Source organism: Bombus flavifrons, chromosome 6 (genome assembly GCF_040668555.2).
Source record: "Bombus flavifrons isolate JBK064 chromosome 6, iyBomFlav1_principal, whole genome shotgun sequence".
NCBI lineage: Eukaryota > Metazoa > Arthropoda > Insecta > Hymenoptera > Apidae > Bombus > Bombus flavifrons.
Window position 1 is genome coordinate 13105225 of NC_138447.1, and position 20872 is coordinate 13126096.

At 41.6% G+C, this 20872-nt stretch overlaps 1 protein-coding gene across 1 annotated transcript in view; it reads right to left on the reverse strand.

The window, feature by feature from the left end:
• The window catches only part of LOC138180572 (cell adhesion molecule Dscam2), a 163515-nt gene that overhangs the window by 68443 nt on the left and 74200 nt on the right, over window positions 1-20872 (reverse strand). The window contains exons 4-7 of the mRNA XM_069114569.1: window positions 19118-19267; window positions 9260-9377; window positions 2654-2897; window positions 1562-1766 (exon numbers count right to left, since the gene is read on the reverse strand). Coding sequence (XP_068970670.1) covers window positions 1562-1766; window positions 2654-2897; window positions 9260-9377; window positions 19118-19267 — 717 coding nt within the window. The remainder of the gene's footprint in view (window positions 1-1561; window positions 1767-2653; window positions 2898-9259; window positions 9378-19117; window positions 19268-20872) is intronic.

Genomic DNA, 20872 nt, shown 5'->3' on the forward strand with positions numbered 1-20872 from the left:
TCTATCGTCGCGTCAACCGAAACTCTGAATTGGATGTACAAAATATCGTGTTCATTTAACTTGTTCGACACTCCATAAAAGTAGAATCTTGCTTGTCTGAACGAACACTGTAAATATTAATTATTAATAAGGTCTCTAGGAGATTCATACGGCACACATAGTATATTTATTAATTTTTTCTATTGCATGTGTTCAAATGCTTTCACCAACTACTATATATTAATAAATGTATTCGTTGTAGAAATACGATTTTCTATGTGAACTGAATATTCTAATAAAAATTGCTAAAATTAAATCATAGTTCGAGTAGTGGGCATTCGATACTAATTGTCTCCTATAGTACAAACGAAGTGTAAATAAATCAGGTTTTATTATACTTCATCTGTAATTTCATTGATATATCGACTTATCGTATTAAAAATTATTCAAAGACTGAAGCGAAAATGGCCTGAAAAATGTACGTGACGATGGAAATTTAATAATTAAAAGCGATGAGGATCGATGTGCTGAGAACGCGATTAACGGGGTGGTAAACAGCGATTTCCGTGGCGAGGCACGATCGGGAAACCGATGTGGCCATTTTCGCGCAAAAATGGCACGTACTTCCCCAGAGGGAAGCCGTGCGGCTCCGTGATGGAAAACGCGTTACGATGGAGTGGCACGCAAACCTGGAATGGATCGTATGGGAAAGAGTTCCACTGCATTAACCACCAGCAACCTATCACCGCGGCACCATTCGCTCGACAAACAGGTCCATCCCTTCTCCGCCGCCCTTTATGCTGTAACAGCTCACACCATTTCGTCGTTCCTCCATCTACGAACCTGTCTTTCAAACATCGTAGCTGGGCCGTTCCATCGTCAACGAAGGAGTAGTGAACTCGAATCGAACGAAGGAAAAAGACGAGGAAATGGCAAGGATAGAAGGGGAAACCTTCCCGGGACCAAGAGGTTTTTCGATTTCTCGCGGTTGATCAGATTCAAAGTCTGTGATCAGGACGAAACGAAATGCAAATCCGTCGTGAAAATTTAACGAGGAAGTAAATTTTACTAGCAAGATGAGGAAGACATCGTGTCGGTGCAATTGAAAGCTACGGCTGTGCTGACGTTGCGATGTCATTAGATGGTACCTCTGAGTGTCTTAAATGTTTCATTTCACGGAACGTTCGTTAAGCTGTTTCTATCCAGCGCAGGAGGAGCAAGCTAAGAGGGGTAGATAGAACGAGGGTTGTTTAAAATCGTTTAAACGGTATAATGGATATTACGCGGAGCTAGAACTGTAGCTGGCCCGAGTCGCGAAGAAAAAGACGATTATGTAGCATGCGGGCAGAATTAAACGGGCAATCTTGAATATCCGTTCGAACGCTCGGCGACGATTTAATAAAACGATCCGCGCCGTTTCACGCCGGATTACCAGCGAGGAAACGACGTTCCATCGGTCAGGCCATCCTTTCTCATCTTCCATTTCCGCTCTCGTTGCACACGATAACCAGCAAGCAAAAACGCGTTTGTGTGTGTATACGATACGATAAGGTACGTAAACGCTAAACAAACAAAGACTCACCGCCCAGCCGCAATTCCGCGATTCCTTGAGCCATTTCATACTCGCTCCTCACAAAGCACTGGTACATGCCACGGTCCTCTCTTGCAACCGCCATCACGGAAATACGTTCTCTGGAAACCGCCCTTATGCGACCGCCCGTCCTCAATGGCTGACCGTCCTTCAGCCAGTACAGCGCCGTCTGCGGAAATCCACTTGCGCTGCACGTCTGAAAAGCAGTTTAGAGAAAAGAGGCTGATGAGAAACGTTGTCTGTGTCCGATGCCGCCGTATGGATCGACCTCGAATCTGCTGCGCTTCTTTTCTCTCCTTTCTTCCGAAAACAAGATTGCCATCTATGGCGAGAGAAAGCCACGGAAAGAAGAAGGCAAAACGCGAACGCCGTCGTAGCTTGAAATCAGACCTTTCGCCTTTTCGCCGTGGCCCTCGTAAAAATCGGATTACTCCGGAACGTGGATCGCGGCAAATGGCTTGGATGCGAGCGAAGAATTTACCGGCAGATGAACTTTGCGAACGGAGATTGCGATCTACTTGCCTTAGGTACGCCGCTTTTGTCTTCCAGGGTTAGGGCAGGTACAGTTACCAGTAATGGTTATTATCAGGATTGTGTATGTGAAATTTTGCTTCTTCGAAGTTTGAATTTAGCTGGTCAATGTTATATATATCGAATTCTATTCTATTCAATGTTTTTCGCTGTTCTTCATATAACGTAACATCGCTGTTAAACAAAAATTTGCTTCAATGAAACTATTAAAACAACAACAGAAGTCAGTGTATGAATATGTCTTAGAAGACAATTGATCAAACGCGTTGCTTTCGTTTTATTATTTACGTGCATGAATATATACAATTTCTCAAAGATAAATATCTTACTTTTGTAAGTAAACTCATCGCAAGAAAATGACAGAAATGTCATAAATTCAAATTCAAAAAACGAAGTTTGAACATTTGTCTTGTCTTGTATCTCTTTTATCTTGACAGTTCTCATCAAACCTTACTCTCTCAAATCACGAAGTTTATCAGTTTGACTTCTGATCGACTGATATAGGAATGATGTACACGTAAATCGCAGTCGACCATGAAAATCATCAATTACCAAATGAGCGGCTTTCCCAAGATCGACGGTCTGGATCGATGGCTGAACGTGCACGCTCAGTGGTGCAGACACCGTTAACCTCACTTCCATAGATTCGCTGCCCTCCGAATTACTAGCGCTGCACATGTACGAGCCGGCGTCGCTCTCCTGGACGCCTTGTATGATCAACGAACCGTCTCGAACAACGTAATGCCCGGTCGAGTCCTCCACCGGCTCCTCCCTCTGGTTCCTGTTATAGTACCACCTGCGACAAAAAGAGAGCAAAAAAAGAAGCGTATCCGTACATTTGCACGAGCATCGACGTTGATTCTCGCCTAAGAATCGCGAGACAAAGAAAAGAGGAAAAACGGTGCACGACTTTCGCCGCGGATCATAAAACAACAACGTTACGACGCACAGATACGATCGAAATTCTATTTTAGATCCTATCGATATCCGATCGTTGGACTAACGTAAATTTCCTCGAGAACGTTACCTTGGACGCCTCTTCGAGTCTTATTGAAGAAAAATATAGACCTGTGATACCGCTTTAGATATACACATGGTTAGCACGTAAAATTTTGTCATATAGCGAAATGTTATGCCCTGTCTGTCTCGCGATACGAAAATTTTTGTGTCTAGCGAAATGTTATACGAAGGAAAATTTTAGGTCAGTTTCGTGGTAGCATTCTTGAAATATATACGCGGCTAGCGCGTTAAATTTTATCATATAAGAATGAAGTATCGTGTCCTGCCAGTCTGTTTAAACTAGAGCTTGATAAGACACTATTTGACGTTATATCGAAGAAAAGTATAGCTCGGACTCCTGACGTTATTTTCAAAGTATGTGATTACTCAGCTAAATTCTGTCATATTACACCAGCAAAATATCGTGTCTAGTCTGTCTCTTAAAATAAAGCTCCTTTGGCTACCACTTTATATTAATTTCGCGAACGAGGACTATGTAATATTAGGGAAAATTATAGCCCAAAAATTATCGCGATACTATTTTTAAAACGCACATGTGGTTATAACGCTAAATTTTACCATATATAAAGGCGAAACATCGTGTTCTGTCTGTGCTATGAAACGATGGTTCGACAGACTTCGGAAGAAGAGAAACAACGACATACCACGCCGCAAGATTCTCCTTCGTGTCTGACAGCAAATAGGATATACTACTGTCAACTCGAGCGTACGCTCGCTTCACTGACTAGTCGGACTCGATGAATCGTAACATTGCATCGTTGCAGTCAGCCATTCAGCCAGTCAGCCATCTCGCTACGATACAGCGTTACATTACGTTCGATCGCTGCTCAAGATTCAGCTCGGTGGCGAAGCAAAAATAGCAGCGCATACCAGAGTGCACTGGCACCGGACAGAGGGCGATATTACTGCTTTGCTATCCGACCAAGCCTTTCCATTCCAACGGTGTATCTCTCTAGTGCACTCGGCAACCACAAAATAACAACTGTTTCATTGGGAAGACTGAATACACACAGCACGGCCGTGAATTGTGCTACACGGCTACAGCCATACGTTCACTCCCTCGTTTTGCTTGTCTCTTCCTCTCTCTCTCTCTCTCTCCCTCTCCCTCATTTTTTTTTGTATTCGACAGAAACCCTCGCACAAGCCGAGAGCGTATGCAACGCGCTTCGATGTACTGGCACGTTTTCAAAACACTCCCGCTTGAACAAGCAGCTGGATAAACTGCGCCTCTGCCTGCACCGGATACGGACGAAAATCGTTAATACCAGCGTATCTTTAAATAAAGGAGACGAACGGCTCGCGTATACGTATGTTCGTTCGTTTTCGCAAGCGAAGCGTATGCAAATTCCTGAAAACGCAGAGGGAACGCGGGAACGTCTCGAGCTGCGAGAATTTAAAGCGTCTCCACAGATACGGGATAATCGAATCGATTTTTCGCGAGCACGAGCGATCTTTGACCTTATCGAAGTACAGATTAAAATCGGAGCAAATTCCAACATCCAAAAATCGAGACTAATCATCGTTCAGCTTTCGAATTACCTATGAGCCTCGAGATCGTTGATACATTTCGAAAAGTTTTGAAATAGTCGTGCAGCGATTTTAGGCACCTGACGATTGCTCCGCGCAGCAGTGTGCAAACGAAGGAAAACATTTGCGTTACATCGAAACGCGCGCGAGCGAAGCGTCAATATTTACCGAGCGAAGCTTGGAAAATAAAGTTTTCGTCGCGGTCGATATTGATTTTGCGCCCTTAAATGGCCGCGATTCGACCATTTACCTTTGCGTTCTGCGATAAATATTATTCTTAGAAACTTACTTTTTCACCTGTGGAAACTGTATCGAACCCAGCCACGTTCCCGATTTCGGTGGCAATTTTCGAAAAAAACAGAACAGAAACACGGGAATCCGACACGGTACAAAGGAACAGGCTAGTCGACGTAGTTTTTTCCAATCTTCATTCAACTGAAACGAAATCGTACGTGACCTCGCAAGATCATCATCCAGGTCTGTCCAAGGGAAAAACGTCAAACGACTAGTTGCTGGGCAGAATCACTGAGGATCTAGGCTGGGAAAAACTTGAATTTTCCTTTAAAAGGTGCGGATCTCTAGCGTCAAATATTTTCTGGTCTACAATCTCGGAGCTAAGGTAGCGTCCCTTGGGATCGTAGTCCCCTAACATTGTCCAAAAATGATCTTGCATCCTCTCGTTCTCATCTTCGTGGTCCGTCTTCTCCGACCGGTGATTGACCTCTATCTTTCTCCGTCTCCTGTGTGTGCGCTGAGGTAGTAGTTTCGAAAAGCGGCGTTACAGACTGTCGGAGGTTGGTGGGCTCGCGAGAGGAATCAGGATAAGGTAGGAGGTGCAGAAGGACGCCGATGAGGTTGAAGAGTCGTTGGGTATTCGGCGGAGGAGTGGCGGAAGAGGGAAAAGCGGGACAGAGGAGACACGACCGACGACGAGAAGTATACCTATAGATAATCGAATTTACGGAGGGAAATTGGCGAGGGAAGGAGATAGGATAGGTAGGTGGAAGTGCGAGAGAGGGCCAGAGATGGAAGCCGTACCTTGCTGGCAAACCCTCAGACTCTACCTCTCCCTTTTCTATTCTGCCCTCTCATCTTCTGCGTCGCTTTTCCTATCTCGCTCTGATCCTTTTGCTTATCCTTTGCCGCCCGATTACTCTTTCTCTCTCTTGCGCCCCTATGGCTGCGTACTCTCCTCCGTCAACTCAGTCAAGCCACGGGGAAGCGGCAGCGGATGAGGCGGTGGAGAGAGTCGCTGTACGCAAGCGGGTCCGACAGAGGACGAAGATGGGATAGAGAGAAGGAGACGATGAACACAGCCACGGAATACTCAGTGACGTCGACGTACACGTAAATGCGGAATATTTGATGGGCTGTCAGAAGCAGTCTCTGTAATCAGCGGTCGGTTTGTTTGCGCTATCCATACACTCCTCACGTCTATATACCTTCGAGCAGCCTCACCTTGCTGCATTCCCGGCATCCACGATGCACGCGTGTGCGCCTGGGCGTATGGCCGCGTATCCTATGCGAGCACACGCGCCTCTATCCCCTGATTTTTAACGTAATCGATTAATCACGGATCAAGAGATTCCTTGAAAGGAAGCGTCGCGCCATTTCCAAAGTCGTTGCCGCGATTATCGATCGAGATGCTCGTAATTCCGTGGACCAACGGAATTAATTACGCACGTCAAACATTCGTGACAGAAAATTGCTAACGGTAAAGCGCATCGAATTATTTGTATTGCTCATTGTGTGAATTTTCATCCTTGACCGGTATGTAACAATCGATGTATATCGATACAATATCAACAACATTGGTTTCATCTTAAAAATTTCGAGATAAGCTCTCTCGAGGAATAAACTTTTGGTAATCTTTTGCGAGAACAGTCGGATGATACGAAAGGCGAAAGAGAATCAACTGTTATGTATACAATATTCAACAAATCTGGTTACAATATCTCTTTTTCTTCTTGTTGTAGCGTCACTGTGTAGAAGAAGGACGAGCCAGGTCGTTTGGCGTTTAATAACCTCGACGTAGATGCAACGCGAGTAAGCAACAGCTGGAGAAGAAGGGAGAAGAAGTCGTTCCGCCCTTCTCAGTCCCGACCCTTTCGTTCGTTACCATTCCAAGCAAAGCGGCACAATCGAATAATAAATACATTAACATCCTAATACGCAATCCCTTTTCTCCTTGTCCCTGCGCCAGTATTTCCGTTAATCCGCTTTACCACCTCCTTATCACCCCATTTCCTTTGTTTTCATAAGCACTTAACGATCCGTACGCGGAAATAAAACGTAGAACGAAACTCATTGGAACTATCGTTTCGTCTGCTTTATTTACAAGGCCCCAGTCGTGTTTTCTTTTTGCCTTCTTGATTCCGCGACGCGAATACTCCGGCTCGATTACCGGGTCGTTTCGTTTCTTACTCGGGTTTATTCGATTCACTGGAGGCCGGAGTGATAAGACCAAGTTTCGAGATAGAGTTCATAACTCGTGAGATGTCTACAAAAGTAGCTTCACCAATATCGACCGAACAACCGAATAAACGAACCATTCTTATACAGTCGACTCGACGCTTCTGTTTCTTTTCAGTTTCAGTCTATTTGGCTATGCTAATAGTCGCGAAAGGGTCTCCGTCTGATCTATGCGAGAGATAATTCCACTTGTCAAAGAGAATCGCTTTTCTCCATCTCGTAACCTCTCTTCTTCCCGTTTTCTCGCGTAATAATATGGCAGCAGAAGCCAACGAACAACGTGTGTTTCACCTTTTCACTATGGAAATACCTTCACGCGCGAAATAACGCTGCTATGTTTGAAATTAGCATTAATATAAGAAAAATATGAGGGTTTTGAACCTGAGGGGGCGAATTATTCGCTCGTCCCGCGCCACTTCCTTCCGTCATTATTATTGTTCCCTTTGACCCTGCGATTCTGCCCAAACGAAATCATGAAATTTCTGAAATGCAAGGTTCCTACGTTCGCGAATGGAATCACTGTACCGTGACGAAACAGCGTGTTCGGCTTATCTACCGTTGAATTACCGAAAGACCGACCTTCTACAGGGGGGGAGGGGGAGCGAGATTGCTCTCGGGATAAACGTCGCTTATCGAGGTCTGGTCCATATTCTAAAATAAGACGAGGAGAGAGAAAGAGAGAGAGAGAGAATATGGAAACGAGCGTCACGCGAAATTGAAATTTTTACATTTCAATAACGTATTCGTTATAATCCTCTGGTCTCTGTTCGTAGCGGAATCGCGTTTGTTGCCAAGAATTATCGTCAACGATTTAACGAAATTTAACGGAAATTTCACCGAGTAGCCGAGGAAGTAGAGATTGGAGGATAATTTAGCGACACGACCGGATGTCTTATTAATCCGAAGAGCTATCTTCAATTTACCCAAGCAGCTACAACGTAGTAACAGTCGTCCTGTACTTCAACCTGGTAGATTACTTTGCGCCAAGGCTCAACCACGATGAAAAGTAAATGGTAGTTTGCCGGTTAATTTCGTAGCGGAACATCCGTTTACACTGGTACTCGAGAAGGGAACGAATGGAAACCAATTTGAAGGGTACAGAAGCTGGAGCGAGTGTCGGAAGTCGTAACGCAGGGCGTGTTACAATATTTAAAGCGAGGACACTCTCGCGAGACCCTCGTTGAGGATGTCGAGCGCGGAAATTTCATCGATCAAAATATTGTTCACCTATACGAAAAAACACTTTCTTTCGCCGTCAAGCCAATTAAACTTACCCCGATACGTATGAACTCCACCTATTTACCGCGTTCCGGTTGTATCGGGAAACTGTTTGCCACGTAACTGAATCGTTTTCGAGGACTGTTTCGTGAAAGTCGGCAATTACGGAACGACCCTCTCTGAACGGGTAACTCTTGTCTCCTAGCTGTTGCTTTATTGAATGGGAATGGTGTATTCAAGCCTTTTCAAACGACTTCTCTCTTTCTACTTTCGTCGTATATCATCGAACGAAGACAGAGAATACATTTGTTGGCAGATTTTGACTTTAATGGTACCAAAATGGCACGCTCGATGTACTTTCTATTTGTCTTCTCCGAAACTACGATACTTCGTTCGTTTTTCATTCTTCTATTTTCTACGTGGAACGACATACTTTCTGCGCTAACGTCGAGGAAGAGAAGTTAGTTTCTGGTCGAGCAAACAAAGAATTAAAACAGATTTTGTGATAACGAAACTGCATTCTGAAGTCCGACAAAGGGATGAATAACTCTTTTCTTATGGCAGTTTGTTTCGGTAAAAGCGACCGGAGATGCATTCGAGTAATCAAGATAAGTGAAACAAGGTGCTGGAAAAAGTGCGATAGAACTGAAGCTTCCGCGAAACGACGATAGGATTCATTCTCGACGACCTCGAAAAAAAAGACAACAAAACAAAAAGAAAAAATCGGATCGTAAACGTTCGATTCGGATCGACGCATGTCACGTCCTGAAATCTCGTGGAATCTGAGGATAAGTCATCGTGTCAGCACGCATCTAAAGGCGGAGACATTTCACCGGTCGATGGTGCTATCGTACCTAAAGTTTACGAGACTACCGGCGCGGCGCATGCTACAAATTCGTACGTATCTGGTGACATTCTTACCTGTTGGTGGGGGTTGGATTGCCATACGCGACGCACGGTATCACAATGGTGTCTTTCAGTCGTGCCGACATATAAACCACCTTCTCGTTTATCATCGGTGGCATGGTGCTGCGTATCTCTGCAAGCAGAAAAACCAAAAAGGATCGAACAATCTCTGGACACGTGAAACAACTGTTCTGGCTGTGTAGTAGATCTTGAATGATTTTCACACTTCAAAGAATACGTGTGCCGTCTAATGCTTTTTTCAAGGATTACTAAAGTTTTTCTTAATGCAAGAGATATTGCGAGGTCAGAAATTGAAGCGTTAAATAAACACACTGATCGATGTAGCTATGTATTATGATGTGCAAATGTGCAAAAGAACCTGAGTTAGTCTGAAAGAGTTCTTAACAACAAACATCTTCGATTTCAAGTTATGAAAGCTATTTATGAATCGATATTTAAGAAACTGAATTGAGTAACTCTATTTCTTTTTTTTTTTTTTTGTGGATTCCTCAGTTTTATTGCCCAAATACACGATTAATGTTCAACTTTGGAGGGACAAACGACTCACTCTCCTGAGTTAATCTTTTGCAAGAAGATTTTATGTTCCTGACAAAACTTGTATGCCTTATCTCTCTCTAAATTTTTAAAACCCATGAACTTTCAAGTTTTACTAATTTTATGGCCACGATGTATCTTCTCTGGCAAGAATACTTGGACTTGAATTGAAGGAAATTACAAAAACAGTGATTTTTGATTATTCATTGATATTTTGCATCGTGATATTTGGATAAATTCTATTTGAAAACTCTGTGACTGGCAATGTTGTCATTCCAACATGCCATGTACTATATTCTGTTGAACATTTTATTTAAAAAATCGTTAGATTCTATGTTTTGGAATTTCATTTGTTCTTTACGCTTACAAAGCGTTGTGCCTTGAAAAAAAATTCTCTATCATGCGGATGGCAATTTGATTAACTTTGTGAAAAATTTTACATGGTTCAAACTGGACGCAGTAATTGTTAGCATCGTTGCATAACCTTTGAACCTCTGAAATTTATGACAGGTTATTTCCTATTACGGAAAAACTAAAATTGAAAACTTCACTACTTCACTAATGTCTAAAATAGACTAACAGTTAGATGATAGAAATTTCTAATCTTTAATTTTCATCCCTCGAAAATAGCAATCGCCTCTGGCAACCTCATAAGCTTGGAGTAATGGTAAACTTTAACACGAGAAAAACAGTTTTTTGAGATTAAAGCACGAAAAGTACAATAGAATTGTAACAACAGATTAACTGCGAGCTTGAGTATATTATTTCCTTCCTTGGTTCCATTTTGGTAATCAGATCTCAATAACATAGAAATCATCTTGAAATTTGTGTAGGATATTTGCTATTGAAGCATGAAACAGTAAAGTACAAAAATTAAAATGCATATTATTCGATACATAATCTCTAAATCATGTACCACCTAATTATTGACAGAAAAGTCAAACGAGCATCAAAGTAGCAGTTCCTGGTTATGTCATAAATCCTACATTCGACGCTTTAACAATGATCAATAAATGTTTGTTTCCTCTCCAATGAACTGGCTTTGTCACGGTAGAAAAATTCCCGTGAAATTTTGGGTAACACTAAAGAAACAGGCAGTGGTATTTTCCGGAAATAGCCTACCCTTTTTCCAGCAGCTTTCTCCGTGTCCGCCATTCTAGATAAGTTCGAGCAAGTTTTTCCCGCGCTACACGCGTAATATATTCATTTAGCCGTGGACGAAATTGAAGGAACGAAGAAGAAGACGGTGGCGAACAACGTGCACGAAGATTTAATAAAACAGGCGCTTGGATTAAAAGCCGACTGCTGTATATTACGAAATGAAATTCTCCTTAATGGCGATCGTCGCTTTTCCGTTACGGACCCGGCGTCGTGTTAGATGGCTAGGGCGTGCGAACGATACGTGGAAAATAACGGAAAAACTAGGAGGAACAGTATTGGATTACATTGTTTGGAAAATTGATAGTGACAATATCGCTGGAGATTTAACAAAAGAGAAGGAAGGTCCAAGGAAGGAAGCGAAGGATGAAATACATCCTCCGAGATCATCTTCGTTGGCGAAACAAGTACATACACGCACACGTATACGTACAGTCAGGGGGTTACTTTGCGACACAGACGTAGCCAGCCCCTGTTGCTGGTGCTTCTTCTCCCGCGGGACGAGTTCATGTAAGTTTGTTCCATGATATACGGGAAATGTTTTCCACGGCGTGTCATAAATAGCCGTCGGCTGAAAAAGGAATGTGGCAACAAAGGTTCTTCGTGGCAAGATAGAAGGGTGGTGGAATAGGTGGGAAAAAGAAGAATGGATACGAAGAAGGAGAGTAAGCAAAAGAAGAAGAAGAAGAAGGAGAAGATGATGATGAAGAAGAAGAAGGAGGGGAAGAGGAAGAAGGGAAAGAAGAAGAAAAAGGTGTAAAAAACGAAAAGGAACGCGTCAGGCGGACGTTTAATGGGGAATTATGGTCGGAGATAGCGACTCGTCCAGCGACGTGGCGTACCGTAAAGGGACAGATAACGGTGATGTACATATCTCGTCGTTGTTCACCAAGAATTTCAAATCACCTACCACATAAGCGTATATATATATACCGTTAACGTAGATCAACTCGCGTTCAACCTTTTCAAGAGAGCAAAAAGACGGCTTTGTATACTCATCTCTGTATTTATTCGGCCTCGTTGTCAATGAAATCGCAATTAGTCCATTGGTTTCATTAAGATTTCATTAACAGATATTCGCGTAATTAGCGATGCTTGGAACGATGCAACAAGAGAATCGGGCGCGTTAGCGGCACCGCGTGCACGCGCCATAGAGCATCGTAATAATACGGTAATGAATATTACAACAAAACGGCCCGTGTACCTGCAATGAAAACGGCGGTCGGTGTAATTAAAGCGAAACGTTTTTCGCGAATCGACTCTGGGAATCGCGTCATTAGCCCGGTTCCTATTTCCACCGTGCCTCGTCCATTGCTTTCTATGTTTTCCCTGAAATCCGGCCGAATCCGATACACCCGCATGTTTCGATGTTTCTACACAACCAACGCTAACGATTCGTCTATCGAGCACAGCCGATAACCGCTCGAGTGTTTTTAGCGTTGCACCATCAAATGACGTACGATCTCGTTACAATATGAGAATTCAGTGAAGCAATTGAACGCTGTGCATTGTATTACCGCGAACGTTACACGATACCTTGGCTGGAAAGAAGATATTAGCGTCAAGCGTAGCTTTTAATTCTCATTGGGTGCCATAGAAAAGCGACTTGCACGATAAAGGAAATACAAAACGATCGACGCCTGTCGCATGCAGATTCTTATCCATCGATAGTATACCAGCGTGAGACGTATATCTGTGTAAAATCGTTTTCGCGAGGATCGGAAGCTGGAGCATCGTGCAACTAACAACGCGGTGCAATTATTTCCGCAGGCTTTTCGCGATACGAGAGCATCCGAACGCGATTCGAAAATTTTCCGCGAATAACAGATAATTCAGAAAAGTTTGCTCGTTACTGGGGAAAATCGTTGTACCTCGAGTTTTCGGTTAATTCGGTGTATTCCAAATGGAAGGGAAGACAGAGAAACTGCGACGATGGACGGCTATTCGAGAATATGCAAACGATCGGACACACCCTAGAACTTCGTTATTAAGTTCGTAAGTATGTATGCGCGCTTAGCATAAATTTCTATCCAACGTTGGCCAGGTTTTATTATACGGTGGAACGAGCGGCCAGAAGAATCGTAGCAAGGACTCGCGACAGCTGTTCGTTTTTCGCCAAAGTTCAAAAGCGGTCTCCTCTGCTTCGTACTACCGTGGCTCTTCCCAGAAGAATTTAATCAAGCGCTTTGTTAACTGAAAAGTTGAATTTGCCTGATTACCAAAGGAATAAAATATGACGATAGAAGAGAAAGTGGAAAGGATAGGATGGGACCTGAAGGGAAAAAGGGCGAAAGAAGAGGAGAATGAGGAAACGCTCGAGGAATTAACGCGTCACGCGTTCCGTCAGATGCGAAGGAACGCCTCGATGATCATAGGCGTTGACCGTTGATATTCTTGCAAAAAATACTCTTGGCCGTGTAATAAAGTTTCGCGTGAGTTACGTCTCGAGTAATTTGAACATCGCAGATTCCGTTTACGTGCACGGTGACCGCGTAGATGGATCGCAAACTGGTGTAACTAACAACGATAAAATCTCTTTCCATTCTTCCGTTTTATCTCTGGTCGTAGTATATTTCCGCCTTGCCCGATAATCTAAATTATTTTCCCTTCGCCCACGACTCGTTTTACAAAGATGGAGCAAGCAGAACATAAATTAGTTTGGCTAGTTGGCTCCTGTTATTATTATTTTCCATAAATTAAACGATCCATCTACGTCTCGTAACTTTTGCGCAAAATTATTCCGCCGCAAATATCCCGTAGCTCGGGAACAACGTTACACATCGATCTTGTACACACACGAAACGGGATGCAAGTTAAACGGGGAACCAATTGTTGCAAACATATCTTTAGCGGGGGAATATAAAGCTAACAATTACGCATTGCTTGCGTTCGACATATCGTTTCCGGCAGCGCATGCGCAGGTTAATAATAATTTGCAATCCGGTTAAAGGTAATCACTATTTAGATAGTACGGATACGTATAAAGGTACCAGTATACGACCAGTGTTTATCTAGAAATTTTAAACAATTCTTGTAACGCGAAATTTCCCATGGCTCTCTCTCGGTTTCTGGTCCCACAATCCAAGCAGGTAAACATTACTTGGTTCCGGAATATCTCGTAGAATGTTCGTCGATGGCGATAAACGACCGCCTGTGAGCGCCTCTCTATTCCATTAAAGCGGAATCTCTGCGCGAGCAGACGCACGGATTGCAAACAAACCTGCTGGCCATCGATTCACTGGTCCGTTCGAATTTTCGCGTATGACGGTGTGTATCGTGGAACATCATACGCGAAATTTCCAGCCTGAATGTGCGCTTCGATACCCAGATTCTCTTTTTATATTATATTCTTTCTGTAGCGTTCCGTTTACTATAGGGTGTTAACTCTATACATTTTAGTAACATTCTACAAAAAAGTCAGGAATGAACAAATAAATGTAGTATCCTATTAAACTTTACGTTTTACATTTCGTCATGTGTAGTGTAACCGAAAAGCTTTCTGAAAAAAAAAATATATAGACTATTGCTCCAGACAATTCCGATAGTGATACATTTTTAATAACTGCAATAATAACAACCTACAATGATTTTATTCTTCATAATTACCATAGCTACGTGTAACAGTGTATTATAACTTTCTAGCATACTTCTAATCGAATTTTATCGTATTATATCCTGTATTATATACCTATAAAGGCATTGGAAATTTTAAGGTAGTTTTATTAATATTTACTTCGCCCAAAAAGTTGAAAATTATATATACAATACAAATAATACAATATATATATATATATATATATATATATATATATATATATATATTGTATTATATATATATATATTGTATTATTTGTATTGTATATATAATTTGTATTGTTTGTATATATATATATCATACGTATAATAAGGAATGATGATTTTCTAAATTGTTCATCCGAGATTCCTCGTCATTTTACTACACTGTCAAAAGATTAACATTATAAGGACGTGGTTCCTGTAAATCACCAGAAGAGAAAAGAAGATTTCAAATTACTCGACCGGCTATTTTGCTTCTAATTAGCCCTGGTGCGTGACTATTTGCCGTTACGTTTAAATATTCGGCCGTGTTTTACTATCCACCGTTGTACGCGCGGAATAATCGCCACGCAGCTGTAATAACGTTGATTAAACTTAAATAATAATTTCAGTGCGAGTTGGCGCGCGATTAAAAATGAAACGTTAGCTGCGCGATGTCGATTCGAGATCCCCTAGACGAGAACGAGGTTGTGCAACGAGCGTTATCGCGAACTCAATTTTCACCGTACTTTCGTTTACCTTCGTCGTGATTACGAGAGACTGCTGACATATCCGTGGCTTCGCGATTAAGCTGCTGGTGTATTAATTATTCCCTGCCAACCTGCGCAGACTTATCGACTGAATGACAGATCGATATATAAAGCGTTCAGCGATCGAGGAACGTGGCAAAAAAAAGGAGGTACCTACCCGGAATTACCTTCCCGCCCGGAAAAGGACGAAAAATAGGAAATGAAAATAAAAGGAAATGCGAATAAGGGGAAGTATAGGAAACGGGCGATAAATTATGACGCTTCCTACATGGAGGATTGGTCACGTGCTAGGGGAAAAGTGGTAGCGAAGAACGTGCAGAATGTCTTGCCCGTTTTTTTTTCTTCTCCACACGCATCGCGTATAGGCACGTCTAAAGCTTCAACATGAATCTGGAGGGTAGGTGTGGCATGTGAAGAGAAGCATCATTAGTTAGCCCGGCTCGAGTGGAGATTTCTCCCCTTTCCGCTTCTTCTTCTCCTTTGCCTTCCTCACCTCCTTCGCGTCTTTCCGCCTGCATATTTTCCCTTTCTCCCCACTTCGCTTCTCTACCGACGTGGTGTAGCTAACCCCCAAAGCAGACGTAACGCTGGTGAAGCCAGCTTTGCCTGGGTAACAAGAACAAGCGATGCCAGGCCTCCGCTGAAACGATCGAGAGAACCTTTTCACACGGCTTCGCGGCCAGAACCCCACCGAGACTGGCAATTACGCGACTAAGAGAATTTTTACTTTGATCGAACGTCGATCATCCGATGGCTCATTAAATCCTCTTCGCGTCGCTGCGACTTCGACGATGCGACGCGAATCAAATTACGGACTAACGTTGGAAAAATCTGGAGTAGAATGGATAGGCTTTGTATTTATGATTTTGCGAATCATGTCGGGGGATATTGAATATTTTTTTGCTCCCTTTCCCCTTAGTTTTCCTTCGATTTTTGTACTATGGCTTAACTTGTTCGATATTACTATGTAAGCCGCTGAGAGTCCAAACTGAATAGCTTCACTTTTTATAAATTTCCTCAATTTTATTACGTAATTACACGATCAATATTCAATTCTCAAGAAACAAATCACTCGTTTCGAAAAATTCGTTCATTCCAAAATGATGACACATATAATGGTAAGTTGTAAGGGAAATTTGAGAAACAATTTTCTGTCTATTGACTTGAAATCACGTCTAATTTGTTACTAAATATGACAATTACTTTGGCGCTACAGAAATTATTAACGTGTACATGCATAACATTTCAGTAATTAATTAATTACGCTGCTATATAGATTTCAACTAGAAAGACGAACGGTATTGAGAATCTTGATCTATCCTGGTTCGACAGACTGTTAAAATCAGTAACTTTACAGAATGTTAATCTTCGTTAATACTAAAACTACCAAAATAATCAAAACAATCAATGCGAAATTTTTCGTCGACATTTTCTACAAATTTACAAACAATACATTTTTGGACATTAGAATGAGCTTTTGTCAAGTACGTATATAGGTAAAGATTTGTTTCTTTCCCTTGAATTACGTATTCTATCGTGTATCTTATATTTTGATTTCTGTGATGGAAATTTTACTTTTAAGATGTCGATAGATCTAGTGTTGAAGGAACAATCTTTGATACCATTAAATAGCGTTATCGACCAGTGTTCCGATCGCACGAAATAAGGCCTCTAATTGCATCCCGGCCGTTAATGAACCGCCCTGAACTCCGTTCACCGACGCAAGCTCTTTTTCCTATTCACGGACGCACCACTACTATCGGGCTGTCGATCGATCAGCGCCGCTAAACGCGTAATATCGAATCACGTGCGATCGTGCGTGCACAACCAGGGGAAGAGGGTGAGTTTATCGCGGGTTCGTAACCGTGTGATAGCATCGCGATGTTTGCAACGTGAGACACGACGTTTGCACTTTTACTCAATCTCGTGGGAGTAAACTGTAAATTCGCTCAGGCAGCAAGAATAGAAAATTCGAACTATTTATCACGTTAGTTTGTTTATCAAATAAAACAGGTTTATTTGGCATATGTGATCAAAGAAAGTTCGAAAATATTGAAAAAAAATTATTCGAGAATTCAACGATAGAACGTATGAAAAGAAGAATGAACGGTTAGGCGATCAGTTTCGACGTGGCTCAATAAAAATTCCGACAGCTATTTCTCCAGGCAATAAAACGCAAACGATCAAGGATTCGCAATCGAGGCGAGGAAAAATTTTTACCGCCGCGGGTTTTCTTTCAGCTGCTGTCCCTTTCACGATGTTTTTCCAACGATAATGATTGACAGAGCATATAGCGACTGGTACGTCGGTAGGGCGAAATGTTTAAACTGTAGGGAGAAAAATATTCGGCCGATCGGGTTGCTGACCCGGAGATCGACCCTGGATCTTCCGCTTGCCGGTCGGTTGCTTCCCAATTAAAGCTACCCAGATCGTCGACGAATATTTTCGTCCCAAGCTCTTAGTTCTCAAATGACTGTCGCTTACAAAATCGAAATCGAACAGATCCAGAGCGTCACCAACGAGTAACTTGGAGCCCGGTTTTCTTCGTGAACGAGCGAAGAGGGTCAGGAGAATATCCTGCAGCGTTTAGTGTCCCAGTTTTTTTCCACATTGTCCCCGTTTTGTTATTGAAAAAAATTTAATAACCGCGGGTACCCTGACGTCTTCGCTCGGCAAGTTGGAACGAAAAATGAAATAGAAAGGGGAAAGAATGGAGAGCAGTGGGTGAATGGAAATGATTACGAAGGGAAGGCACCGTGTTTCGATCCACCGGGTGTTGAGAAAACTCACGAGCGTCTAGTTGCTGTCCAATTACGGATTCACGCACTCGAAGGAGATCAAGTTTGAATCGTAGCTTCGATAATCGATCTAGAAGGTTGGATTGGATCGAAGAATGAAATGCACGGCATCTGACGCTCTCCACGGAGGGTAATCGGTTCATAAATATTCAACGGTGCTTGCAAGAAATTTGTAAATATCGCATCGAGCTGCAATAATAAGTTTCCGCTGGCGTGTATCTGCTCGTCGCCTATCCAAAGGCGATAAAAGGGGAAAACTTTTCTGTGCCTCGATGGATCCTTCGATAACACAGCCAAGAGGACGATGCTATTCTTTCGATACTCTTATTAATACCATCCTCGGTTCACGCTAAAACGTCCCTCGGCTCGTGTTAAAACTTTATTAGTCGAGTTAACGGGCAAAGCTTCGAAGGAACGTGCCTCGAGCTTTCAGAAAATGTACGAGGGAAACGTTGAAAGAAAGTGTGTTAACGGACAGGAAATATTGTTCCCTTCCTTCTTTCTCACTTTTTCCGCTGTTTACCCAGCTTTGCTTCAGCTTTGGTAAACGAAGGAAAAATATTCAACGCGCGTGTTATACTCCGTGCCATCTTTGCTCTATCATGCCGTTTGTTAATAAACCATGTCTACAACTTTGTTTATTTTGCAATTACTACGTAAAGTAGCCAAAGTAAAGTCAGCTGCCTCTGAAATATCCTTGCTTTTTCAAAATATTTTTAAACAGTCCCGAAAAAGGAGGTTTCTGAAGTTTAATAAGCTTAAAAGGAGAGAAAGTAGAGCCTCAGAATTTTGTCAGATAAAATTTGCACGTCGACGATACTCCCTTTGTAACCTCATAAATGTAAATGAGAAAAAGAAGCGATCCTTGGTGGACCTCTATATGTATCGATTAATTTACATGGTATCATATTATCATATGATAAACATATTTTAGCCGGGTTATGAATTTTCGATCAATTCAGAGAGAACTGTGTGAATCAAGTCGAAACCGTGTTATCTTATCGGAGGCTACGCAAAACGAATTTTAATGCACTCACCAGTCAGCTGAAGCCTGCCGACGTTGCTGCTGACGACCGTTTCCTGCGTCAAACGATGATGCGTCCTGCACCGATATGTCCGCTCTGCGTCCTCCCGCGTGATATTCAGTATCATAAGCTCGCCACTTGAGAGCATATGGTATTTGCCATCTGTGGAAACAAAAATCGCGTTTCAGTCATAACTATAAGAAGAAACGAAAACTTCACCGAACACGCACCTATTCGTACTGTTCAAACTGGAATCTTTGACTCTAAATTTGCGAATTACGATAACTTTGTGGAACTAGAACGTACGTTTGATTACAGTCACTTGGAGAATAAAGCTTGCCCGAGTTTTAAATGGTCCCAAATTTCTATTTTCGAATGTAAACCCTAATTCCTAGATTCAAATTTAATTTTCCAAGTTCAAGTTCATGAATCGCGATAATAAATTTATGTGAACAGAAATCACGTTTCGATCATAATTACACGTAAAATGGAAGTTTCTTCGAGTTCGAATCGACTCTAGATTCCAATTTTTTAACTTAGTTCCAAGTATTTTGATTGAAATTTAAATTTTTGAATTGAAGCGCACGAATCGTGGTAATGAATTTTGATTTGACTATCTGCTTTTCCGACGGTTGTTGCTCGAGTTCGTTCAACTTCGAACTCATTCCGACCGTGCAACGACGAAAGTTTGGTCGTCTATCGATCGTCTTACTGCAATTGATGAGTGTATTAATAGATCCGCCTGGTTTATTAACGAACACATTCAAAACTGTGAAGCATACCTGATCGAACTGCTTCATAATTAATGAAGTTTGTCTCGTTAACGGAATCGCTACGCTTCAGGCGAAAACTTGGCGTATCCGCAATGCCAACCCTACCTTGTGTCCGAGAACAGGACGTTTGGATACAATTTTTTCCATAACATAAATTTCAAACGATTGTGATAAACTTAGACTTTAATATTATATATTTTTGGTGTTTCGCGAGAGTAATTTGATCAAAAAGCAAATTCATATTTTTTAGAATGTAAGTAGATAAATTACGTTTAAATAAAAATTTCTTGTGTTATTGAAAAATGTGACTTCTATTTTGAAATTTCTGCAATGTCGCATATTTATGTTTAAGTATATACAGTAGAATTCATTTTCTTCAAATTCCATTTGTTGAAACGAAATTCTAATTGATATTCTACCGATAGAATCCATTTATTTGAATGTGAACCTCAATTATGCGAATGAAAATAATAGATAATGGAGAGAACTCCTATTATATGAATTCCAGTAATATGAACTATTTGTCCCCAGACGGGTTCAGATGAATGGAATTCTTGTATCGCATACAAGAATAACTGCAAGTCTAATGTTTCTGTAGAACATTTATATCATAAAATTGATTCAGTCTATCATAACTGTATAAAATGTCAGTCACAATAATACGTAATCGGTGACAACTATAAATCATATAAAACTATAGATCAAAATTCTGTACCGTCTGTTGAGCATTAAATATAGTAATTTGTCTTTCGAATTGGAATAATTGAATTTGACTAAATTTCTCACATAATTACACGTGTATCACGTAAACTGTATAATATAAGAAAATTTTCTTCAATTTTGTTAAAAGTAAATACCACAAAAGATAGACGAGCATCGTGTATTATATCGAATCATCGTCAGTTAACAATTGCAAACTTGAACAAAGTTCTTGTAATTTATTATACTACACAAACTATAAATATCAAAATAGTTGGAAAATTATTGTCAAACA